Genomic DNA, 27,387 nt, shown 5'->3' with positions numbered 1-27,387 from the left:
ACAATGCACATACATGCCATGTTGCATGCACAGCTGGGTTTTAAAGGGAATGGGAGATGATTGGTTTGATTGGTTTAATTTTATTTTACGCCCAAAACACATTTATGAATTAGACTAGGTACAACCCTTTTGGACCATGCTCCTGGTGTGCCAACCGTTTTTTTCTGTCATTAAACGAGAAAAAGTCGATTCGGAAATGCCCTAAGTACACCTGTGCCATCGCTTCAGAGCTTTAAAATAGGGTCAAGAGTGATCACACCGAACTTTGATTTGATTTAGTTAATAGAAGTTTTTTTTTTTTGCAATAAATTCTATTCATGATATTATTTTTGAAAGCATCCTCACTTTACACCATTTTTACACTTTAGGTCGGTTTCTTCAAGCGTCTTAGAGACGTTACAGCTGTTTTTCTGGATTTAATCTGTCTCTGTTTTTTGTCTCTGGATTTAATCTGTCACAGAAGGACCTGATGATGGAGAGATCGGATCTCCGCATGGATCATACCGGCTGTTGTCAGACTCCTTGTGCATACTAAAATCTCACTGGATTATTACAATTAATGGCAAAATAAATGGTTGGAAATGCACACTTATTTTTTCTTTTTACACAACAACAAATTAAATAAATAAATCTTTTTTTTTTTTAATTGGTGGTGAAAATACTAACATGCCTAAGACTTTTGCACTATCTATAGTGAGAAATTAAAACTTTAATAAAGTCTACAGTCCAACAAATCTGCTCAGATGTGACGATGATATCAAGCTCTATAATTATGATTATATATATATTTACCTATATAATTAATTACAAATGAATGATCACATCAGTATATAAACAGTTAAATCATGCTCACATCTGATAGGGAATGAACCTTTTCCATCAAGTCGCGCCATGCTAATTATGATTAAAGGGCTTAATTTCAGTGCATTTTTTTTCAGTGTAATCTGATTTAAGAGCATGGACCCCATCTCTAACCCCAGGTTATTTTGGCCATTAAAATCTATAGATAACTGTGTAAGAGAAACCACATTATAATGCTGGAATTCGGAGCTTGTGGGAGAATTAGTTCCCTTGATCCTCTTGTTTTGGCTGAATTTATGTGTACACTGAGAGACCAGATGGGATTTTACCAGTCTGGGCTCACCATCAGCTTGACTGCTGATAAATTTAAAGTATAAATCATTTAATACCTGGCATATATCAGTAAAAAAATATTACATTTCTATAATAGTATTGTTCCCCACACAAGGTCCTTAAATATACAGTCCTAAGACACGCTTTGGTTTCATTGATAACTTCTGGAGCACATCCAGACCAGTTGAATGGCTCGGTTAGTTTGCCAAGGACGGAGGCATTCACAGACATGGAGTAAATGAACTATGAGATGTTTATCTCAGCATGTCCAATCAGCTTGGCTCTATGAGTTGCTATGGATGCTTTACACTATTCAGATTCAAAGTGTCAGTGTTAAGTTTTCCAAGAGGTTTCCTCCTCGACAAGAAAATGCCATTTAAATGGCCAGATTGTGAAATCTGAAAGGTGTTGAAAGGCAAGGATTATGCTATTCATGCGAGTATGAATACATGTATTCGTTATTTCTCTCTGGCTTGATCTGGGATCAGCAAAACCCACATTCACTGACTTTATAAACAGTTTGAATGTTTGCTTGGCATAATTAATGCACTTTATTAAAGAAATCTAGCTCATAAGCACCGTTATGAAACGCTTCAACAAGTCTGAAAATGTTTCTGGGCAACATCTGTCTGGATGGAATATTAAACACAAATATACTGGGTTACAGAACACACATTTTTGAGACATTTTTAGTATAAAATAAACAATTATTGCTCACCTAAATGTGCAATACTAGAATAAATCTCGAAGCCAAAATCAATTATATTGCATAATGCGTAATGTTGAATGACTGAATGACTCTCTCTTTGTGATGCGTTTCTGTAAGAGGTAAAATAAGTTGATCAGAGAGTTGAGCGCGTGAGATTGTCAATCACATTTCTTTTGTGCTCAAATATCAGATGCATTTATAGTCAACAAAGAAGCAGCATCTCAATGTCATTCAAACGCAAGCCTGACCTGTTTGCATTCTATCACACGACAGGTTTGTGCTCAAGAAATGCCAAAGCATCCGTGCACGCGCGCGACAAGCCAATTCTCCGGCACTTTAACTTGCTCTGATTATTGCAGCATGAAATAAATTGCTCTCTAATACAATAAACACTTCCTCTGTGGTGGTATTCACAGCTAGTCTGCTATTTCCATCATGCAAATGATTTTAAAATGGACCAAACTGCGCGTAAATGCCAGCCAAGTGTTGCGCGTAATAAAAAGGCTTGCTAGCTTACCTGTGAAAAATTGATGTGGCAGAAATTCAACACCTTGTGCAACTTGTTTAAGGATGCAAAGTTGATTTAGCTTTGGAATCGGTGAGAAATCAGCGTCCATTCATGATGTTCCCACAGGTGCAGGTGTTTGGATCTGTCCTCGGTGCTGAAACAAAGACCTGATGAAGCGCAGATGATGATGACGAGGATGAGGAGGAAGATCTTACCTGTGCACAGCGTAAATCACTCGGAAGATGAATGCCTTCTCATTAAAAGCAACGTGCACAACAAACACCTTCTTCAGACCAGCTAAGTCCACTTAATGGTCAGTTCGGTGCTTTCTCCTCAGTCTCAGGGTTTTGTGAGAGCGCAAGAATTCAGTCCACACACCTGCCATCGTGAGAGGTTTAATAAACTCAAACTAAATCTCCACGGATCCATGGTTCGGTCACGATTTTCCAAACGTCTTTTACTGAAACTTAAGAGGATTTTTATTGAACAATATTGCCAAGATATATTAAGTGGCGCCTCAGGAACAAATGGCTGGTCTCCCTACGATTTGATCTTTTAATTTCAAATAATGGATGTTGGTGTTCAGGGTTCGCGCTTCGTGCATTCGTGAGGTTTGGGTGAAACAACAACCCCTGAGCCCTCTCTCTCTCTCTCTCTCTCTCTCTCTCTCTCTCTCTCTCTCTCTCTCTCTTCTGTGAAGATAGGTGGAGTCAACAGCGCTTTTCTCGCTTAAATTGTTTACCTAATAATACCCATTTAATAATGAGTAGCTTAAATGGTATCTTTGTGCCGTGTTGTTCATACTTGGTAAGTAGCCTATAATTAGCAGACAGGTTTCGGAATTTCACACGGTATCTAGTTGACTTTAAGAAGACGTTAAGCACGCGAATCGCTGTCACGTAATCATCATGTAAGATACAATCACTGTTGTTTTGAATATACAACAGTACTACAATATAAAAAACAAATATATAAAATAATTAAATTAAAAAAAAACATTTTTTTCGAATTTTTTTTTTTTTACAATTTCCCCTCAGACGTTAAAACCCTAGCCTAGACGGTTAAAACAAAATAATCGCGAGACCGTTTTTGACTTATGCTTATGAATATTTAATGAGGCAACCACTGCGGCAGTTTATGATTGGTTGTCTGCTAGCACGCAGCAAATGTGGCCACATAACTCACTCTATTCGCCTGAAACTACAAAAAGATAAAAAAGAAAATAGCAGACAAACCACAGAAAGAAAGGCAATTTTTCCCCTCAGACGCTAAAAACCAAACTATGCGAATTTCTTGGAAATTTTCGAGGCGTGGATATTTAATGACGTAAGTATAGAGGCGGGTTATAATTGGATGTTTGTTTTTTTCTTGCTTACAGTGCAAAGGACAGGATAGTGAATTTAATTAGCAAAAATAATATTATTACATTAATATAATATAATTATATATATATATATATATATATATATATATATATATATATATATATATATATATATATATATATATATATATATATATATATATATAATACATTTTTTAAAATATAAAATTATTTTAAAAAATCTAAGAACATAGGCTAAACTTCTTTTTGATTAATGCTTTGCTTGAAAAGTGCTTGTATTTATAAAATAAAATAAACAACAACAAATGTATGCAGCGAATTATAGCCTTACAAATGTTACAAGCATAGAAATCTAATTACATTTAGGCTACATTTAAGTCATGGAAATGCTGCCCACTTGCAGGTTCTGATTTGCAGGGTGGATTCAAACTATTAAGAAAGAGCTTTTAATGATGAGGCTATTCATCTGTGCGAGATGGCACAAGTGAAGGTATAATTACAGAACGAAACTTAATGTACTGGTGATGGCTCTCTGAGATACTGCAAGTATAATTCAGCAGAAGTCCTTAACATCCAAGTTCCAGAACACTGTTAAGACCCCTCAAGCGCTGCCCAAGTTCTGCTCTCCCAGACTCTCAACCAATTAAAGGGGAATCAGGAGGGGGTTGGTCACTGATGGACAGACACACACACCGACGGGAGCACAAAGCTTGCTTTGTCTTCCATACACACAAGTAATTTGGATATTTTCAGAGGACGGTGGAGAGAAATGCACATGCCCACAGTGGTGATTAGAGCAGCAAACACTCGCAATAGATTATATAATAACCACCTCTAACACAAAGGGACCAATTTTGCCTTGAAACAGAGGTCTGTTGAACATCATAATGGCAGAGCAATCCAGACAAATAGTTTTGGGGAGTGCAAGGATTCTGTGATATAATTATCAGAAATTGCACCAAACTTTTCCACTAAAACAGAAATATAATTCTGTCAAATTTTAGATCAATCTGAAAGCTGGTCAGCCCTCTGGAAAAAACGGTTTCGAGGTTTGTATGATGCAACAGCATGTAAAACCGTCTATTGATATGCTAAATAACAAGCTTGTGATGCATTCATGCAAAAATTACATCCATTTGTTATATTCGGAGGTAAAGTAAGCATGAAAGTGAAGTTTATAAATAGGTCAGCCATAATAATTGAGTCAGAGTGCATTCTAAAATGCTACACAAATTAATTGCTGATGCTGTGCAGGTTTGGGTCAGTAAATTTGTAAGGGTCAAAAGTTATCAATCAATCAAAGTCACAGGCAAAGGGACGAGGTACATTAACTACACTATATTTTCCAAAATTCCAGATCACGGCTTTAAATCTTGGAAGATTATTAGTGTTTAGTTGAGGAACATTGAAACTTGATAATTAGATATTCTGTTGTTTTCTGTCTGTGAAATAAACATATTACTTTCAGAGAGACTGAAATTCTGTATATACTTTCTCTGGCATACTGCCATGAAACGTAAAGTGCTTTTTCTATATTTTGATGCATATCCAAGTGAAACGGCTTCTTAAACAAGAAAATATGTAGGGCAGGACTTGATTTTGTCAATGGGGAAATAATTGAATTGTTGTGATTTGCTACTGGTTGATCTCCGCCCTCACGTCAGTGAACAGAAGAGAGGTTGCTGAAAGAGTGAGGGGAAGGCATAACATTATGACAGGTGAAGCTGTTGCTCAAGGAGTTAAAGGTGTCATGAAACCGCTTTTTTCATTTTTTTTATACTGTTGTCTGAGGTCAACTAATGATGTTCGTGTGGTTTTTACATTCAAAAACATCATAACCAATAAGTAATAGGCTATTTTCTACACTGGTTTTGAGGCTCTCTCCTGAACGCTGGTTTTGATGGGCGTGCCCACTGGATACTTGGAAGTAAACGCCCACGGCTAGCATTGGAGAAGATTTGCATATTTAATGAGCTTCAGCTCCGCTGTCAGTTCAGTGACATGAGAGAGGAGAGAATAAAGGAAGAAGCAGCAACCGGAATGATTTTCTCGATCACAGGGCTCGTAAATGTCTTTATCAAACAAACACAATGATTTATTTATTTTTCATCCACCCGCGGTGGATTGATTGGACTATTATTTTTATACTTCACATAGCCCGCAAGATTGGACAATATAAGCGCACCCTTCAGATGTCAACTTGAGAGTGAGAATAGCAGAACAAGAATGGAGAATAGAGATTCATCGGCCCATAGGTGTCTGTCCAGCGTGCTAAAGGTATGTTTCAGATAGACACGTACACATAAGCAAAACGATCTATAACAATGCAGTACTATCACATATAAACACACGTTTTACTCACATCGGTGTGTTGCACCATTCCTATCGGATCCAAATCCTGCATCGATGGAGATTTGTTCAGAAACGATCTCGCAGTGAACTGAAGTAAATATGTTTTTCCCACATGAGCTGGAGCTTCATTAAAAATAAAGTTCAACCACACATTCCTAATATTAGGATCAGAAGGAAGCTTATTCAGCGACTCTGTTCTTCCACAACCAGGAATAGCGCAATATCTTAATCTTTCTCGGCATGAAATTGTTGTTGATCAGCTGCCCTCCATGAGTCGGTGGGCGTGGCTCTTGGATTAGACGCGCTGTAGATTCTGTAGAGGCGGTGTTTCGTCGCGCACTGACGTCAGTATAAAGCACAGGACCGTTTGCTGAGCCTGATCTATAAAAGCTTTTCTTCGACTAACAAGGAAGTTTTCAGCTCTGAAACTTAGAGGATATTCTTATATTACCATGACCTTTTATATAGCAAAAGCTCAAGGGAAAGTTGATTTCTCAAATCATCACACTTTAATGCTGGTTCTGATAGAAAGTACAAAATAAACGCATTACAGTTTGTTGCGTATGGGGCTGCATAGCCGATAGACCAGTCAGGGTGCCCATTCTGACCCCTGTCCACGGCCGAAAGCGGCAACATTGGGGATTGCTGGGTGGATGGCCGGGTGCGTGTGCGTCGCTTACCTGAGGAACACATGGCACCAGGATGCACTATGGGAAGAAGGCAAGACGGCAGAGGCAGTGTGATGCTTTATGCAATGTTCTGCTGGGAAACCTTGGGTCCTAGGATGTTACTTTAACAAGTTTCCAGCTATCTAAGTATTGTTGCAGACCATTTACACCCTTTTATGGGAACAGTATTCCGGCTGTGGCCTCTTTCAGCAGTATAATGCGCCCCGCCAGGTGTTTGACTTGGCCTCCAAATTCCCCAGACCTCAAGTCCGATCCATGGAGGCCCCATCTTGCAACTTACAAGACATAAAGGATCTGCAGCTAACATCTTTCTGTAAGCTACCACAGCACACCTTCAGGGGTCTAGTGGAGTCCATGCCTCGATGGGTCAGGGCTGTTTTGGCAGCAAAAGGGGGACCAACACAGTATTAGGCATAATGTTATGCCAGTGTATTTTGATTGAAGATTACGAGGGCACATGAATTTAAAAAAAGACTGTTGTGCACGGAATAAATACTTTATATCAAATACCCGAACAGTCCATAAAAAACAAGAATAGACCATTTTGATTTGGTGGTGACTCCAACAAGACTTTGAAAGAAGTGGGAGTATTTTATACTCTTGACCCTTTGTGCTTTCAAAACTTCTTTAACTGTCTCAAGAGGCAGTGTTGTGATCTATTATTTTCAATTAAAGCCTATAGTATCAGCGACAATGTGGATTACAATGACACTTTGAAGTTTTCTGTGTACATGGCACTTCAATGCACAGACACAACATAAATGGATCTCTTGGGAGACCAAGCAATTGTTTTGATTTGACAGAAAACAAAGAAAGCTACCAGGCATAATACAGAGAGGGATTTACAGTACAGTAAAGACACAGTACTCCCGACAGACACTTTGTGTGTGTGTGTGTCTGTGAGGGCAATAAAGAAACAAGATATCAAAGTTCTGAAGTTTTTTGGAGTCACTACAGAGTTTTAGGCAGGGCCTTAAACTAAAACTATAAAAAAAAATGTTAATAGACGTAACTTAAAGGCATGGTATGTACAATATGAAGAATTATACATTTTGTTGACTTGTCTACTTACATTAGCCAATTATGTTGAAATCCAGAGGAATCTTTTTTTTTTTTACCTTTCACAAACCAATGACATCATACCCGTTACCCTCGATTTCTAGTTATATTTTGTGTCTATGGAAATCATGGAAACACCAGACACTTTAATATATTCAATGTTTTATTAGACAAGGGAACAATTGTTTGGATCATTCATTGACAGAAAGCTAACCATTGTTTTACAGCTCAACACAGTTAGTCTTATTGTTTAAATCTTGTTTTCTTGATTTACCATGATTTTTACCATGCCTAATATCAATCTAGCTTACTGTAGCGTGCAAAGAGTGTCTCGTATAGTAGCTGCCGAGTGAATGCACAGAGCAACGTTATAACACCATTTTCAACACACACAAATGTATCTAATATGATCAAACAGCGCTGAGCTACCCCACATATGCTTGACCGGAAAAAGCAAAGGTGGCGACTGTGGCATAATAAAAGCTCCGCTGCTATCGCGCATGTGTCGCGCTCGTCTTTCATTAGCAATCGCTCCAGCAGCAGTTAATAATCTCATCCATGAACATGATTTCTGCCCGCGCTCAATCTCGGCATCAGCAAGCAACGCTATTGTGTTAAAGCGGCGGAAAATTACATATTGTGCCTTTAAAAAAAGATGAAAATAAAATGTTTAAATAGAATTAAAAGTTAAAGTGATGCAGTAAAATTACTTAAAACTAAAAATATAAAGAGAATATTGAAAAATAAAAATAGTAATAAACTTAGTAAAAATGACAAAAGCACAGTGACTAAAACTAAAATTAAAAAATATAAAAGCTAATTCAAAATATAAATAATTTACATAACTGTACACTGTTAAAAAGTTGCTGCCTTAAATTAAGTTCAAGCAACATGGATGTTTAAGTTATGTCAACTTAAATGACAAAAAGTTGAGCATTGCTTAACTTATTTTGAAGAATTAAAGCAATGCAAAAAAACAAACATATGTAGTCAAAACTTATCTATCATATAATTACAGTTTATAAATTATACTAAAACAACATTGGCAGTATTATGAGCGAATATAACATTCATACACCCCCAAAAGTTTACAAAAAATAAGAACCAGTTAGTTCTGTTAAAACAGTTTATTAAGTTGCTCAGCAACAGAACAAATCATTACAAATTTTAATCAGACATAGGTATAAAATAGTACATTTTTCTAAACTAACAGTATATTCAGTTTATTTTGAAATTTGTGAGAACTTGCACAACCTGGAACAAAAATGAAATTGTCTATAGAGTAACAACTAGAAATACACTGATAAAGTGTAATTTGTAAACTCAGTGGAAAATCAAGCATAGGCAAATACCATTTATATGATAAAATATGATCATGTAATTATGTGCTCCAAACTCTTTTAAAATGCAAACTACAAATAAACAAGTGCTGGATGCTGCAATCGTGTCCCGATTGAGGAAATGTCAGTTTCTGCTGCAAATAAAGATTTGGTTTGTCTATAAACATATGGCTTTGATGAATCAATATTCCAGCCACATAATGCTTCAGTTTTGGGAGTATCTTTGGGCGCAAATTAGTAATTACTGAAGGAAGTGAAGATAGAAAATAATAAATTAGACTCAAATACCTGAAAGCTGAACATAACATAACATAGATTCACTTGAATAATCACTAACATCAATGTCAGTTTAACTTTAGTCATTAGGAACTTACGATTAATAACAAGCAAACAAACAAACACTGAAATACTAATGAGGATGCACTAAATCAAATTATGAAGATGCTTTCAAGATATTCAGGTTACCTGGCTCAATTTATTTGTCTACAGACACAATTCTGTACCTGCCGATTCCCTTTGCTAAAGAAAACAGTCCTCGCTAAACCAGCCCTTCTTGTCTATTAATGAACGGAAGCATGTTTTTACACACAAATACACCATAACACTTTGTAACTTAGGGATAGTTCACCCAAAATGAAAACTCTCACCCTCAACTTGATCCAAACCTGTATGCATTTCTTCCTTCTGCTGAACACGCACGCACAAAAAGATATTTTGAAGAATGTTGGTAACCAAACAGTTGATGGACCCCATTGACTTCCATGGTATTTCAACTGTTAGGTTAACCATATCCTTTAAAATAACTTCTTTTGAGTTCAGCAGAACAAATAAATTCATAGAGGTCTGGAACAACTTGAGGGTGAGTAAAAGATGACAGAATCTTCATTTGTGAAAATGAAAATGGTCATTATTTCCTGAACTTCATTCTTTTTTCTGTAGTTGAATAGAAGAATTTCAGCAGTTTATTGTCAAGTGTTAAAAAGGATAAAAAAGAAAAAGAAAAAAAGAAATCACCATAAAAATAATTAATATATTCTTTATAGTTTTCTATGAGAAACAGACCAAAATAAAGCAGTTATTCACTGATAAAAAAACTATTTCCCACTAAAACGCCATTTATTGATTATTTTACTCCTTACACAATCCTATCAAATGGCTTCAGAAGACTTAGAATCAATATTTTTATTGTTAACAAAAACTATTAAAAATTGTTTCTGTTAATTGAAATTAAGCTGAAATAAAAAAATAACATTGTATGAAAAATGTCAACGAAAATAAAGCTAAAAAGATATATTAGAATACATATTTTATTACAAAATAACTCAAACTCAAATTAAAAATGAAATAAAACATTTAAAATATGAATAAATACTATGCTAGTATATAAATAATACTAAAATAACACTGCTAGGAAACAATCATATGGACCACTTTTAAAAGCTGTTAAGAGTATGTAAAGATTCTACAAAAACTAATTCAGCTTTTGAAACTACAAGAACAATTTTCATTTTTGGGTGAACTATCCCTTTAAAACCACCCACAAATCCTCTTTCCATTCGCTCTCTCACTCTTCCTCAACCATCATCTCTCTGTCTTGGGCCTGCAGGTGGTTTTTGCCACTTCCTGTGAGGTCTGAAGGTGTGTGCTCACACCTGTCCGTCCTGTCCGAGTCGAGGTCCAGCTCCTCGAAGGAAGAAACGCTGGAGGTGTCGCATCTCTCCACACGCTCAAAGTCCCAGTGTCTGTCTTGGTCTCCGTGCGAGTGTGTCCTGGTGGTGGACGGGGCAGGTGAGGTGTCCCGGCTCACAGAACTGCACTCGCTGTGGGAATCAGCACCTGTGTGTTTACACGGCCACACCAAAAACAAAAGGTGATTATCTTCGCCATAGTGTCACAGTAAGCAAGCAGCACCTCCGCAAATGAAAGCGTCTCCTGTATGGCTAGCACACAAAAGCTTGTATAACATCAAGTAAAAAATGAGACACGCGTTCCCTACTGTTTAATCAGCAATTCCAGATTGTTTCTGCACTGGTGCTACTTACTAATTAGCGGTTGTGCTTGTGGAAAGGAGATGAGGAGTGTTTGTGTTGAACTGCACGTGTTGGCATTGGAGTGTGTGAACAAAAACCTTTGCAGATAACTAGGTTTCTGTAGTTGCTAGGCTCTTTTAGCATAAATTACAAGTTGGTTGTTAACTGAACATTTCAAAAGAGCTCAGGATCCCTCCGTATGCATTTTTTAAGCTGTTTTATCATCTACCAGGAGGAAACTGCACATCTGATTGTTAAGAAAAGTAATAGCACTTGTCTAAATAATTTATGTGACTAAACTCATCTGACCACTTACCAACCATTCAGAACGCCCTAGAAACGGCATAGCAAGATGCAAAAAACACCTTGAACATCCTTAAAAAAAAAAAAAAAAAAAAAAAAAAAAAAAATCACACAGTAACATGGTGACCACACTCAATATATTCTCTACAAAAGTCAAATCTAGATTTTCATTATTTTTTCTGCATGAAAAAGAACACTGAAATATGAGGATGAACCAATACTAAAAAACAGGCCAATGCTGATAATCCAATAATTATTATGATCACAACCAATTATTTGCTGAAATTCAAATTCTATACTATTTTGTAAAAAAAAATGCTTACAAGTAAAGTTTTAAATGCTACACCAGTGTTATTGTTAAAATTATGACAAAAGCCTAAATAAAATGTAAATATTACTTTAAAATTAATATAACTGTACCTTTAAAGGTATACAATTGGTCTTTATTAAGGTACAATGACATACTTAGAGCAAGTTGGGTCATAGTGAGTCGCTGTCCTGCAGATTTTGGCTCCAACACTGAAAGACATCTATAGAAGCGCTTATTGAGAATCAACAGGTTTAGATTTTGATGTTTTATTGAAAATGTTTGATCACCATTATGGTGATCAGTGTTTCATTTAGTTGGGCAGATTGACTCCTGGCTTTTTATGTGAGTTTGTGGTTTTTGTTACAGTGTTAACAAAACACTTAAACTGTTCAAATGAAAAGCGTTTCAACAAAAATTGTCATGAAGAAACCCAAAGATCAGACTTTAGATTTTTAAATACATTCTAAGGGGAAACATTTTTTAGACGCTCACAGATACCCATAATCAGAGTATGCAACTCAACAGTGGCCATTGCAATATACTGCAATGGGAGCCATGAGTTTTATACTATGGTGGCTTAGTTGGCTTGGAGCTCTGCAGGACCGAACTTGCCTACCCCTGACATAAAGGTCCAAAAATGTACCCTTAAACGGTACAATTTTGTACTTTTTTTTTAGGGAGAGAGAGAGAGAGAGATAGTGCGGCGAATATTCAAATAAATGACTGATACTGTTACTCTTTATTTTGATTTATTTGGATAGTCCACGTCGGACAATCTACTAACTATAAAGTGTGTAAAAATTGAGGAAATGATCATGCACAATACAAATTTCAATACATCCCACTGAGGCATAAAGCAAAATGTTTTGTAGGCATTTCATTAATATTCTGTATCAGGAGTTTTAGACACACGCGCACACGCACACACACACACACACACACACACGCACAAACACACACACAGTATGAGAGAGAGAACAGACAGACTAACAGATTGAGAGAGGTGAGTTTCACCGAGACGTGTGTGTGCGCTCATGCTGCTTGTGAAGGAGACCCCACACGCTCCCACAGCGTGGCGGAGTGACAAACGTGTCAGGACCGCCTGCGTCTCAGCTTTTTTTCTGCTTATGTCAGTGCTTCTAAGATGAAGGGATGTTTTGTGTGTCTATTGGATGACCGTTCACTTAGTGTTTATCTGCCTCCTGCTCCTCCTGTCAATGTGGCATTTTTGTAAGTAGGGACGGACAGACTAGATAAAGGGGAATAGTGAAGAATGACAGGGAAGTGAGCATATAAGAGAGAGAGGAATGAAGATGAAGAGATTGATGGTGCTGGAGAGAGAGAACAAAGTGTCCTTCAAATGCCATCAGCATGCGTAGCGGAGGCTGCTCGGAAACTAACTTTTTATATATTTTGCTCAAACTACTATACCCAAACTACTACAAATGTACCTGCTGTCTTTTGGTATTTACGAGCATTTATACATTTATGTGCCAACAGTAATCATACTATTTAAATATTTATATTTAAAGACATTTAAACACTTGGTTTAAAGTGCCCTATTATGCCATTTTAAAGGTTCCTAATTTTGTTTTGGAGGCTGCAATAGGTTTACATTCATGCAATGTCCAAAACAAAAATCTCATAATAAACATTGCACATCTCCTAATTTCTCAACGAGTCTGAAAACGGTTTATTTGAATATTCAGTCTCTCTAACCTCCTATTTTCTGTGGAACTACTCTGTTCTGATTGGTCAAATGGCCCAGTCTGTTGTGATTGGTCTACCTCTCACAATGCGTGTCGGAAATGAAACCTTCCTTTTTTTTTGTGTCAATCTGAGTCCTCGTCCTTTTGAACTGCATGAAAAGTTTAGAAAAAAAGCATCTTCACGACATGTCAGCAACCTGAAACAAACTCTTCCAGACCTCAGCTCCAACTACAGTGTTTGAGGGCAGGGCAAACTAGATGTTGTTTATGGGCAGCCAATGAAGACCAAAAGCTCCCATTATGCAAATTTGTTAAATTGTTACATAGGTATGAAACAGGAAGTAAGACTGGAATTTTTGACGACTCCTTTTAGCAAAACAGAATCTATTAATTTTTTAGGAGTTGGGAATTAAGGATGAAATGGGCCAAAAGCTATAGATATACAAGGACCACTCCTATTCTGAATGGGAGAAACTGCAACACACAATATGGCAGAATACATCTCTCGCCTTCTAAATTAAAAAGCCAATCGCTGCTTGGCAAATACTTTGCTTCACTGCAGCTGCCGTTAGAAGCTCTGGTTCCCATAAAAACCTGCGACTGAAAAATAAGCTTTTTATAGCGCTATTTGAGCTAAAGAAACATGTAACAGTTAATGTCAGATTTTGTTGCCGAGTTGATATATGATTTAATTGGGATTTCAGGATTCCCTCATTCAAAATAATACTTGGTGTTGGATATGCTGCGTGGGGGCATTGCAAATATGTGCTCATCACTTTTTAAAATTTGTTTACCACCTGATTTTCCGCAGAAATTAGTAGTAACTGCACCATTCAAATAATGCTGAGGTTTGAATTTGCACAATCTATAGTTTATAATGAGCCTCTTTTACATAGAAATGACAGATGATTTCACTAAAAATAAAGACAATGGCTTAATTTGAATACTTACTACGTGGCATTATTTCTGCATATTTAGTGCCTAGTTAAACTGGACTGCAAGTGGTATTAGCTGATAAATCAAGAACAGTTTTTATTTATTTATTTTACTAGCAACCAGTGTCACATATTTTTCGACCTCACAGAATCTGCTACCAGAGCTTAAAATCCATTAACTGATAATTAATGGCAATAAATAAAATAGGTATTAATAACAGGATTCAAAGAAAAAGAATTGTAAAATAAAAACTAATTTGTATACATCAATTTTTGTTGTTGTTGTAAATTTCTCACAACGTAATGCAATTCGTTTTCTCAAGCAAAGAGAGAACCTTAGCGAGTATATGCTATTGGCCCTCACTCTTTTGTAATTAAAGAAATTTAAGGTGTTACAATTCCCCTTGGTTTCCCATATGTGACGGCACTTCACCCACACAGCCCCAGCCATTTAAAGCGCATTTCAGTGCAATATGCCGCTTTGACAAAACTCATTTTGTAGCCGTTCGTGAACAGCATCTTTCACAGGGGAACAGATGTTGAATGCTCAAATCTGAGCAGCAAGGTCAGCTTCATACCACTTCAGCAAAACACAGCGATTTCTTCAGCGTGACAACTAAAACACCGCTTGACAACATCGTCTGCGATATCTGCTTAGAATGCATAGCTGACACAGTGCTGTAACATGACAAAGTTATTTTTTGCAAATTATTGCAATTTAACTCAATCTTCAAAAAGAGATGATAGTGCATATTAATAATTAAACGGTCAGTCATTTCTGACATTACAACTGCAGTGAAACTTCTCTGGCAATTTCAAAACACGGCGCAGACATCTGCTCGGAGACAACCAGAAGTACTTCAAAATCAAGGACTGGAAAATCTGTCGTCTTCTGTTCACATCTGTTCTCTGCACTTTGTGTCACTACAGGCACACTGCTGGCAGACATCCGCTCATTAAAAAAAAGTCGAAAACCATTTCACACAATAAAGTGTCATTTTTTTCAGAATAATGTTGTGTGCACAAATAAATACTAGGATGGCAGTTAGACAAAACTGACAGAAATACAAGTGTAAATTCCATACTCTAATTTCCTCTCTGAAGATCATATTTAACATAAACATGTCAGCATTACATTTGGTATATAGTAGTCATCTATAAATATTCTTATTTTCTCTGTTTTATTTGGTTTTCTTGAAGTGATAACATGAGTTTACATGATGAGATGAAACCTAAAACTCTTTATAAGCTGCTTATATTCCCCTCTGACGCTGATGTTGAATGATGTTTGCAAACAGCAAAGTACATTCAGATTTAGATTATTATTTGCTCTTTTATCTGCTGCTTGTTCAAGTGGCACACACATTCGTTTAGTAAAGTTCAAAAGAGAGTCACTTATGGTAAAAGACAAAGAGCTTTGTGTAATGAAAATGTGCACCTTGAATTTATTCAGTCGTGTTCGACAATCACTAAGGGTGTGTTGTTCACACAGTTTCGGTTCGCTTGGTTCGCTTGGACCATTTAGTCCTGGTCTATTACAATGAGGAAAGTATTTGAACACCCTGCTATTCGGCAAGTTCTCCCACTTGGAAATCATGGAGGGGTCTGAAATTGTCATCATAGGTGCATGTCCACTGTAAGAGACATAATAAAAATAAAAAAAATCCAGAAATCACAATGTATGCTTTTTAACTATTTATTTGTATGATACAATTGCAAATAAGTATTTGAACACCTGAGAAAATCAATGTTAATATTTGGTACAGTAGCCTTTGTTTGCAATTACAGAGGTCGAACGTTTCCTGTAGTTTTTCAGCAGGTTTGCACACACTTGAGGAGGGATTTTGGCCCACTCCTCCACACAGATCTTCTCTAGATCAGTCAGGTTTCTGGCCTGTCGCTGAGAAACACAGAGTTTGAGCTCTCTCCAAAGATTCTCTATTGGGTTTAGGTCTGGAGACTGGCTAGGCCACGGCAGAACCTTGATATGCTTCTTATAGAGCAACTCCTTGATTATCCTGGCTGTGTGCTTCGGGTCATTGTCATGTTGAAAGACCCAGCCTCAACCCATCTTCAATACTCTAACTGAGGGAAGGAGGTTGTTCCCCAAAATCTCACAATACATGGCCTGGACATGTGCTGGTTTAAACAGGGGAACCCTGCTTTTTCAAACCATGACATCTTAGTCTATTACCAACAGTGACCTTGGAAACGGTGGTCCCAGCTGTGTAGTTCTAGGCTGACTTCTGATACCTTTCTTAGGATCATTGAGACCCCACAAGGTGAGATCTTGCATGGAACCCCAGTCCGAGGGAGATTGACAGTCATGTTTAGCTTCTTCCATTTTCTAATGATTGCTCCACAATAGACCTTTTTTTACCAAGCTGCTTGGCAATTTCCCCGTAGCCCTTTCCAGCCTTGTGGAGGTGGACAATTTTGTCTCTAGTGTCTTTGGACAGCTCTTTGGTCTTGGCCATGCTGGTAGTTGGATTCTTACTGATTGTATGGGGTGGACAGGTGTCTTTATGCAGCTAACAACCTCAAACAGGTGCATCTCATTTAGGATAATAAATGGAGTGGAGGTTTTAAAGGCAGACTAACAGGTATTTGAGGGTCAGAACTCTAGCTGATAGACAGGTGTTCAAATACTTATTCGCAGCTGTATCATACAAATACATAGTTATAAAATCAAACATTGTGATTTCTGGATTTTTTTTTAGATTATGTCTCTCACAGTGGACATGTACCTACAATTTCATACCCCTCCATGATTTCTAAGTGGGAGAACTTGCAAAATAGCAGGGTGTTCAAATACTTATTTTCCTCACTGTAAAACAGTAGGGATATGTTCAAAACCTGATTGGTCGGCTTTTATTACGTATATTTCATGACGGAACTTACCAAACCTCCAAAATAATGCTGTCTGCTGGGATAAACACGCTCATTGTTTGTGTATAGCCTACATATGATGGCATTTTGACCAGTTGAGAACTTGTGAAGAGATTATAAGATGTGTAAAGGAATCAAAAGAGTGGCAGGAAGCTGTCCATCACACACACAAGCAAAGATTTGCTGTGATGGGAAAAAAATCGTGAATATGCCAAGAAAAACAGATATGCGTAAGCATTCGGTCCTTTTTAGGGTCACATTTTGTGACATGTCCTGTTTTGGATTAATTTATATGTTCGAACCAAACACACCAAGTGTGAACCCTAAAGGGCCACTAAAACTATTGCTAAGAAAACACTCTGCTTTTATGACATTTATTTTTTAGAAAACTGAATGGGGGCAATCGTCTGGAAACAAATATATTTCTGTACGGTTTTCCCATACTTATCTAGACCTGGAAATTACCCAAATCATATTCCATACTGCGTAGGAACCCTGAAAAGTACAATACATTTATTTCTATATGGAAAATACATACTTGCATAAAAACAGTGTTTACTGGTAAATTACCATTTAGAGATCATGTGTGACCAAGACCTTTTCAAAAATAGTGGTAAATCAGTTCTTGCAATTTCCCGTTATGAGAAGTTGTAACATTTCCACCAGTAAAATACCAGCATGACGTACAAGATCAGAACGTACTGAGAAGTTTTGCTTTGGGCCATTCATAAAGCTCTGTCGGAGCCGTTTATGTTAAAGGGATAGTTCACTTTGAAATACAATTTTGATATGTTTTAGCTTAACTCATGGGCATCCGAGATATAGGAGTATTTGTTTCCCCAGTAGTTTTAATTTTGATAATTTTAGGTCAAACCGTTCTTGTCTGTTTTATTTATATAAAAACGATATAAATACTGTTCGTTTTCTCACACAAACCGCTCGTTTCGTGTCTTAGGCCATCAGTGTGTACTTACGATGGGGGATTGTTTAATTTGGACTTCTCTGTGTATGCTCTTTGAGGTGGTGACCATAGACCTGCATTATGTGAGGCACAGACAAGAACGGTTTGACCTAAAATGATCAAAATTGAAACTACTGGGGAAACAAATATTCCTACATCTCGGATGCCCATGAGGTAAGCTAAAACATATCAAAATTTTATTTCAAAGTGAACTATCCCTTTAAGTTCTGCTGCTTTTAATTGTTTTTCTCAGATGTAAACATACACTAGATGGATGCCTTGATCATCCCATAAAGGTTGTCGCTCAGAAGTAACAAAATGTAACTATGATGAAACTAAAGTGCTTCTCCTCATCAAGGCGGAGGAAGAAAACAGCTCAGCGTTTAAAGGTCATTTCTAATGATTGGCATCACAGAGTTTACCAGTATTTTGGTACTGATGTGTGAATGGTATCTAACTGGTAAGAAGAAAGACAGAACATCGCTGCTTGTGTGAACAACACATTCGTGCATTTACTAGAAAGTTTGGTAACCCTCTGCTATTCGAATGTGTCCTCTGATTTTAACCCATCCTAGTTAGCGTACAAATTTTAGGAGCAGTGAGTAGTGAACACACACGCACGCGCACGCACACACGCACGCACGCACACACACACAGAGCAGTGGGCAGCCATTTTCGCTGTGGGGAACAATTGCAGATGCCTCGCTCAAGGGCAATTTTTATTTTTGGAGGACCCATCCATTTAACTTATTCCTTAAACACTTATAAAACAGTATTTTGTGTTGCTTTTTTATTATATTTTTATTATTAGAAACCAATACTGAAAATATATTGTTAACACTTTATTTGCATAGGGCACTTTCAACGAGTTTTCTGATTGAGACGATTTCATGTTAGTTTCTAAAGATATAAGCCAAATGCAGCTAACTTTGTGCTTGATTTGAGGGTCTGTGTAATGTAACAAATAGTAGAGCCTGCTGCTAGCAACACCAAGGTCATGGGTTTGATTCCCAGGAAATGCACGGAAGATCAAACATGCATTTGAACAGGACAGTAGGAATGAGACATGCTTTAAAACATATTCAATTTAGTAGCACATTTAGACCCAATACACCAGCCAGGCTTCACATTTGTCCTTTAATCTTCCGTCTTCTCTGCTTTAATCTTCTTCCTCTATCATATATTATAGTTAATATCATGTGTTTGTTTCAAGGTAACAGACTAACAGGTGGAACAGGCACTCACACACAGTCCAGGACAGCTGGTGTAGACAACACACCCCTCACAAACAGCTCACCCGTGTTTCATATTTGCTCGGTGGTACCTCTGGGCTTTGGTCTGACCAGGGCAATACGCCATTCGCACACAGATTGTGTCTCATTATCACTAGAGCAGGTGTAGGTAAGTTCAGCCAATATGACGCGTCCACATCAAAACTCCATAAGGTGGTGGTTAATGCATATTAAAACACTGGAATACACTGGTTGCACTGAACTTGTTAAATTTACAATAGGCTACTAATAGTGCTCAATAAACAGTAGGAGGGTTACAAATCTCAGATGGGAGGCAACAAGTTTGTACTAAAGTCATGGTAAACCCGAAGAAACTATGCTTGGTAGCTTACATGTCAGTTAGACTGTCTTGTCAGTTCTTAGCCAAAACAAGTATGCAGATAACCAAAAGGACACCTTTGTTAAACTTTAATTCCTTTATTCTGTGTATTGTGAGTTACTTTAGATACAAAAGCATCAATAGGAAAGGAATAATTGGTATACCTGTGATGTCCGTCCTCCTGTCCTCGTCAGACTCTTTTCCCAGTAACCATCTTTTGGCCTCTCTAACTTCAGGAACATAGAAATCACCCTGCCGAGCCAGCGGACTCATATAGTGGATCATCCTCCCTCGGTAGATCTCTAGAAAGGGATGTGCGCACAATTTTCTTTCCTAAGAGAGAGAGACACACAGAAGGATAAAAAAATAAAATAAAAGTCTTTGAATAAAAGTTATTTCAATCCAACTACTTGATACAAAATAAATAAATACACTGTAAAAAAAATTAAAAAATAAGTTACCTGGTTGCCTTACATTTTTGAGTTCATTGAAATTAAAAATTTGAGTTAATACAATGAACATTTTTGAGAATCGACAACCTTTATTTAAATTTTATTTAAATATGTAAGAATATTGGCTAATTGTATTTGTGATGAAGCAGTGAAACATGCCAAATTGTGCTATTTTCATGTTTTATCACATTTTTTATGTGGTTCAGATACAATAATATTTTGAGTTTCTATTTATTTAACCAATTTCCTTCATTGTATCAACTCAAAATTTTAAGGCAACCAGGTTACTTACTTTTTTTAATTAAACCAACAATTTTTTACAGTATATATATGATATATAGGATGTCTTTCAAAACACTTTTACAAAATACATACATTTTTGTGCACTAAATGCACTGAAGACGTATATTTTAAAATAAATATGTTCTTTTGAACTTCCTTTACATAAAATAATCCTCAGAAAAAATTATATGACTGTTCACACAAAAATATTAATTTTGTTTTTAACATTGATAACTGTTGACAACTGTTTTTAACATTGATAACAATAAAAAATGTTTAAGCAGCAAATCAGCATATTAGGAAAAAAAATCCATCAATCCGTCCGTCCATCATCCATCCTGACAGCCTCATAATAATTTGAACTCTAGTAAACATTTAATGTGCATTTATTTATTTATTTCAGTAGATGCTGATTTGTTGTGCGATAATGGCTAGCTAGCTGTATGCTATCAAAAGTCAAGAGGAAAATTGGAAGGAAGAGAGCAAATAAAAGGAAAAGTTGAAAAGCTAAAAGCAGGTTATCCATAGACACTAAGATTAAAGAGCTGTGTCCACCCACTGACGCTTCATATTCCTCCTTCCTCTCCTCAGTTTTTACCCTTATTCCTCACTGGTTTTAACACTTACTCTGAACATGCACGCGCACATGCACACGCACACACACACTTCAAAGCGTGCTTCATTTCAATCAAATTTAAGGAGCCCCCAACAGAGTTGTTAAACCTCCTATTCAGACAAATCTGTCTTGTGATCTTTTCATTAAAATCTTACGAGCACTAAATCACACTAATTGAAACAGACATTTTCAAACCAGGAATATACAAAAAACAAAAAGAGGCTACTTTGGGATTTCAATGGCAAAAAGTATCAAAATCAACCTGAATCCACACTACATTGTGGATATCAGTGTCTACCAAATGTATGAATGTAAAATACATGTGTCAGAGACATCCTAAAAGCATAATTTTGATAACTCTATTCTTTCCAAACCCTTAAAAAAAACCTTTTGTCCAAACTGTTGCCAGTATGTGTTGCTTTAACTTCAGGCAGGGTGTAGTTCACAGTAGTCAAATGTTACATCAATATTCATTAAGCTGATGAATATTTTAAAGTGAAGTGTTGAATATGTAAATCAGGAACAGGTTTGAAGTGCAAAAATATAAGATGATTGATCACCAGGTTAGACAAAAATTATATTTGGATGAATTAGTTTGTAGAAATCACAAACAAAAGTCAGACAACAGCTCCCCTGGAAAAAGAGCCCCCCTACGTTTAGCTGTCTACATGTGCTTAAAGAGTCTGGCACATTAGGGATGTCTCTGTTCTTCCACTTTTACTTAATATCTCACCATCTGTTCCTCACAGACAAAGGCTTTCAACAGCTGTATGACACAGTCAGACTGCAATGTCTAATCTAATTCTGATTTTTAGCTTAATTATGACCCAGATTCTCTCTAAAAATGATAGATATGCATGTAAAAATATGGTCACACTTAAAATTAGGGTCCAATTCTCACTATTAACCATTACATTTGCCTCAATAAACTCCTAATTACTGCTATTTATTAATATGTAGTTTGGTAGCTATTAAGTCTTGGGTAAGATTAAGGGGTGTAGAAAATGGTCATGCAGAATAAGGCATTAATATGTGCTTTATAAGTATTAATAAACAGCCAATAAAGTGGCAACGTCACTTTGTAGGCCAACCGGCAGTTAGCATCATCTTTGAGATCCTTCCACATTTTGTCCATCAAGATAATTATTACAGATGAATGCAAATTGTATTAATTTTGAAGCCTAAATGTCAGAATTAAAAAGCTGACGGTAGGCTATAAACAGACACCACAGACCCACGATTTCAACATCAAGCTTCCGAGACAACACTTTCTGTTTTTAATATCAAAGCATTTTCCCAGAACGTTTGAGTTAGACTGGTTTATAAGAGCACAATTATAAGCAGAACAAGGCTGTAAAAGTGAACTGTCTTAACCTGTTTGGTGTGATGACGTTTAATCTCCTCAACAGCCTCTGAAGTTCTATTTAGCCACTTGTTAGCAACTGTCTTTTTCAAGAAACACATAACAGCTTAAAGCTACACTGTGTAACTTTTTTAGTTTATTCTTAGCTAAAAACACTTAGTTCTTTCAAAAATATGTGCTCATTAATGTAAATTTACTTCTTTCAAGTAATAAAGTATTCTCGTAAGTTTATATGCCATTGAAAATACATACAGGTGAGGGGTTCGAATGCTGGTCGCCATGTTGTTCCTCCATCTTGAAAGTACATTAGCTAAAGAGGGACAAACCCATAAATTCAAGCTTCGCTTTTTTGCGTTTTAACACTCAGAAAAGCGGCAGTCATGAACGAGGTCAAACTGGAAGCCATGTTAATCTTGGACTAAATCGGCCACCGTAGGAGTTAAAACGAAATCGGAATTGATAGGAACAGAAACTAATATTCACTGGATTGTCATATACCTTTACACCGCTAGATGGGGGAAAATATCACACAGTGTAGCTTTAAAAAAAAAAAAAAAAATCATGTGTGGGGTAATATTGATGTATTTTATGTCGTAGAATAAAATGTGGACGTGTCTTGAGCTTGTGTTCACCACAGACCTTACTTCAGCCATTTAAACTAAACCCCATTCAAAAATGCCATTGACTTTGGGACGAAAGAACCGGAATTGCTAAAATGCTAACTCGCTTCTGCGTTTGACCTACAAAGTGATTTTATACCTGCACCACTCTATATCCTAGTAATATGCATGCTAACAAGCAACTAGATAATTGTGAGAATTGGACCAAAGTGAACTACAGTGTTACCAAAAACACACATTCATTCTTACCTGAATAACGCCCCATTGTCCTGCCTTTAGCATTAGCATACATGCTGCTCCTACCATTAAACTCACAAACAAATTCAAGGTCTGAAAAGGAAAAGGCCTGATCTGAAACCCTGATCTCCTCGACACGGCGCTATTCTACATCTGACAGATGATTGACGTGCGCCGCCACGAACAAAGCTGGAGGATTGGTGTCGTAAACGGAGACAGGAGGCAGACGGAACTAGAAACTGGGGGATTACGTAACGCTATAAATATTCTAATTTCATAAACAATGTATCCGTGCCATACTGTTTGCGGTCCCTCAAGACCTGAAAAAGGAAAAAATGCACAGATGAGCAAGTTTAAACAATGATTGATTCAGTCATTGATTCAAACTCTTAAGTCACGAAATTAGGCAGAGGATCTACACTAAAAAAAGAAAAAGAAAAAACCTTGGTTAATTTATCATTGTTAGAAGTTTTGGCTTTTTTTTAAAAGTCCATCTAGTACAACTTAAAATGCTGATGTATTGTCCTGGTCTCACTAGTGGGATTTTGTAATTGGTTTATGGCTGAACTATTGATTCCAGATAATTAACCAGCTTACAGTCTCTTGTAACACTCTGCAATCAAAACAAAGCTGAAGGGCAAGAAGTTTCATATCCACCATCATCATATAATAAATAGTCTCTCCTATCATTCCTTTCCCTCAAAGAATCAGCCATTGATCCCAATGGTTCCCATTGTTTTAACATATACCTACTAATGCAGACCTTTAGGGCCCTATCACACACCCGGAGCAATGCGACGGCAGGCACAACGCAACTGTTTTTTGCTAGTTTCAGCCTGACGCAGTTATCATTTTCACATCACGTTGTTTAAATAGCAAATGCACTCACGCCCATTTGTTTATCTATGATCATCCATTTGCTGGTCTGAAAATGAGGTGTGTTCTGCCCACAGACTGTAAAAAATATGGACGTAGTGTCCGTGACGTCACCCATAGGATTCTGAAGTGCAGATTTGAAGTGTAAAGTAGAGACGAGCTGGCCGTCGCCATCTTGGCAGCGCGTCATCACACGTCACGCCCGGATAACAGAAAATGGGCAAAAAAGTGGGACGTGGTCGGAGCTGAGGTGACGCCATGACTAACAGACAGCGGATAAATGGCTATCCACCTGTCAATCAAAGTGGCCACGCTCTTAATTATGCAGAACTTTAAGGCTTTATAAAATGCAAACAAATGAGAAAAAAAATAAAAAATCACCCCCTCACAGTTGTCATGAAGGGCAAAATTAGCTGTATAGACCAAAACCACAATCTGTGCCAAACTCAATGAGATTCTGCTCCCTGCCAAATATTACAAATAAACAATGTTAAAGATTATTATTGTGCACATTTTAAAGGGCTTTTAAAGGGAATGGGAGATGAGACTCTGATTGGTTTATTGCATGTTACACCCAAAGCACACCCATTACTCGTTAAGAGCCTAGATACAACCCTGTTGGACCATGCGCAGACTGTTTTTTCCGTCGTTAAACTAGCACAAGTGGATTTGGACACGTCCTAAGTGCACATGCTCCACGTGCTTCAGACCATGTGCTTAGATCCTTAAAATAGGTCCCATAAAATTACCGTCCCGTTTTGAGGAAGCCTGGGTTTGTATTTTTCATATTTTTCCCCAAAGAGTTTTCAAAAACTCCTCAATAAGGAGAACCAAACCAATCAACCTAAATATATAAATTTAAAGCCAAAAATCTGGGGGGAAAGACAAGGGTTATAGAGGAATCAGAGAGCTACTAATGCCATAAAGAGCTGTGAAGTAAATCATACTCTTTTTAATACTTTTATCAAAATTTTAACTTTTATCAAAATATATTATACTTTGGCACTTTTACTTTTGGAAATCTGCTGCTGAGCTCTATTGCCGCCAACCCTGTGGTAGCTCCTTCAGCTCTACAGTACAAAGCAAATGTGATTTAAAGGAATAGTTCATAGCAAAAAAGAAAATTCAGTCATTATTTTTTATCATGTCATTCCAAACCGTATTACTTTCTTTCTTCAGAGAAGCACAAAAGGTGAATTTTTGAACAATACCTATATTTGAAAGAATAGTCACTCTTTTCAGTCTAGAAGCCTAGAGTCTATCAAGCTTCAAAATGACAAAAAAGTCATTAAATTACCATAAAAGTAGTCCATATTACTTCTAAGACATTTAATTGTGGGCTATTAACTAGTGCTAAATAAGTATATGACTTAAATTCAACTGTTGACTGACATTTCAAGGTGAGACATGGGATATTCGTGTACAATAACAATGTAGAAAACTAAATTAATGACAGGGGAATGTAAGAAAAAAACAGAGAGCAAGAAAAGGCTCCATCGCAAACTCGAAGAAGAAAAGAAAACAGATGGAGAGGAAAAGAAGAGGGGTGGCTGGGTAAGCCAGAGACGAAGATGAAAAGCTGTCAAAGTGTCTCATCCAAATTCAAGAGGAAAGGTTCTATCTCACACCGCTGTTCTTCTCTGTATATACTTTTAATTAACGTTCCCTCATATAGATTCAGTCTCGCTAGACTCAGAGAGACAGAAAGAGAAACCAGGGCATGATGGAAATGCCTTCCACTTTTCTTCTTCTCAACAGTAGCGGAGGGTATGATAAGCAAGGATTGCCTTTCTACAACTATGAAAAGGATCTTGAACTCGGTGAGTGCCCTGAGATCTGTTTCCAGGCTTTCATTCATTCAAAGAATCACAGAAATACTGATCTGGATGGAAGGACGGGCATAGTCCTAATGAAAAGGTGTCAAATGTGTGCTTTGATATACTATGAAAGAGACGTGATAGGCCCTGTTTACTCCTCGTAAGCTGCGCTTTTGTTCGATTGGATCACAAGTAGACGAGGGAGACATCTCCATTCACACCGGGTGTTTTAATCCATCTCTCGTCGGCTTTCAACCACATCTGTCCTGATTTCTTCAAGGGCAGGGTCTATGGGGGTGTAAATGTACAAGTTTTTTCAGATCTTTCAATCTAATGGGCAAACTAGGAGACCACTGAAAAACATAAGGAGAGCAGCATCTTTCTGATATCTAGAAGACCATTCTGAACACTCTGAGTGTGTGTTTGAAATCTGGAATGGTGAGAGAACATTGTTCAAATCCCATCTGGCTAGTGTGTTTCCCATAATGTTTATACATTAGGTCAGTAGGCGGAGATCTTTTGTGGCTGTTTGAACCCAATCAACCACGTTTACACTACAAAAGTAAACCGGTCGAAAGCGTTTTCAACTACCTCTGGTAGTGGTCGAACTCTCATCACGAGCTCGCCCATGACTGTCAATGTAATCTGACTCCTGCAGCATTTTGGGCTGTGACACTCCCTCAGCGGCTGAATCACATGTTGAACAGACAAGTTCAGTTTTTAATTGTAGTGTCTGTTCTCTAACTGAACTGATTTTATGAAATGAACACAGTCGCGGTGGGAAAGTGATCAGTGATTCAGTAATCTAGTAGCGGTAGCTTTGGGAGTGGCCTCGTAGGGCAGCGAAACATTCTGGGAATTGTTGTCTTTCATCCACATGAAACAAAAATACATTTTCTGTCTTTTCTCAGTCTAGAAAGCACCAAATAAAAAAATAATTTCACATTTCTACGACATTAACGACCCAGTTTAAATACAGATTCATCTTCCCAGCGCTGAAGTACTCCTTTAAAGTATATTACAAAGTTTTCAATTAGACATTAAAGAATCATATTAACTTAACATATTAACAAAAATGGCATTATATGACCCCTTTAATATATCCACTGCTTCCCATAAAAAGCAAATAAATTTAATAGAAATTAAATCCTGTTGTTTTTCTGAGAAACAGAGCCTATAACCTCACGTCTTAACTGTCGTTACCAATGTCTGCAGTCAAAAGTCAACAAACGCAGAAAGA

General features: G+C 37.1%; 2 protein-coding genes across 3 annotated transcripts in view; both read right to left on the bottom strand.

The window, feature by feature from the left end:
* The window catches only part of grm2b (glutamate receptor, metabotropic 2b), a 28,108-nt gene extending 25,134 nt beyond the window's left edge, over nucleotides 1-2,974 (bottom strand). Inside the window, exon 1 of one of the 2 annotated variants that reach the window (XM_067432326.1) lies at nucleotides 2,361-2,974. The gene's annotated coding sequence lies outside the window, so the exon portion shown is untranslated. The remainder of the gene's footprint in view (nucleotides 1-2,360) is intronic. The other variant, XM_067432327.1, reaches the window with a different exon arrangement.
* A 5,975-nt stretch (nucleotides 2,975-8,949) lies between these two features.
* Nucleotides 8,950-27,387, bottom strand: part of LOC137058548 (testis-expressed protein 264 homolog) — a 57,139-nt gene continuing 38,701 nt past the window's right edge. Inside the window, exons 3-4 of the mRNA XM_067431839.1 lie at nucleotides 20,049-20,217; nucleotides 8,950-10,972 (exon numbers count right to left, since the gene is read on the bottom strand). Coding sequence (XP_067287940.1) covers nucleotides 10,701-10,972; nucleotides 20,049-20,217 — 441 coding nt within the window. The 3' untranslated portion in view covers nucleotides 8,950-10,700. The remainder of the gene's footprint in view (nucleotides 10,973-20,048; nucleotides 20,218-27,387) is intronic.

The sequence above is a fragment of the Pseudorasbora parva genome, chromosome 22 (genome assembly GCF_024679245.1).
Source record: "Pseudorasbora parva isolate DD20220531a chromosome 22, ASM2467924v1, whole genome shotgun sequence".
NCBI classification, from domain to species: domain Eukaryota; kingdom Metazoa; phylum Chordata; class Actinopteri; order Cypriniformes; family Gobionidae; genus Pseudorasbora; species Pseudorasbora parva.
The sequence above is the reverse complement of the archived record's forward strand: the minus strand, read 5'-3'. Positions and strand labels throughout refer to the sequence as shown.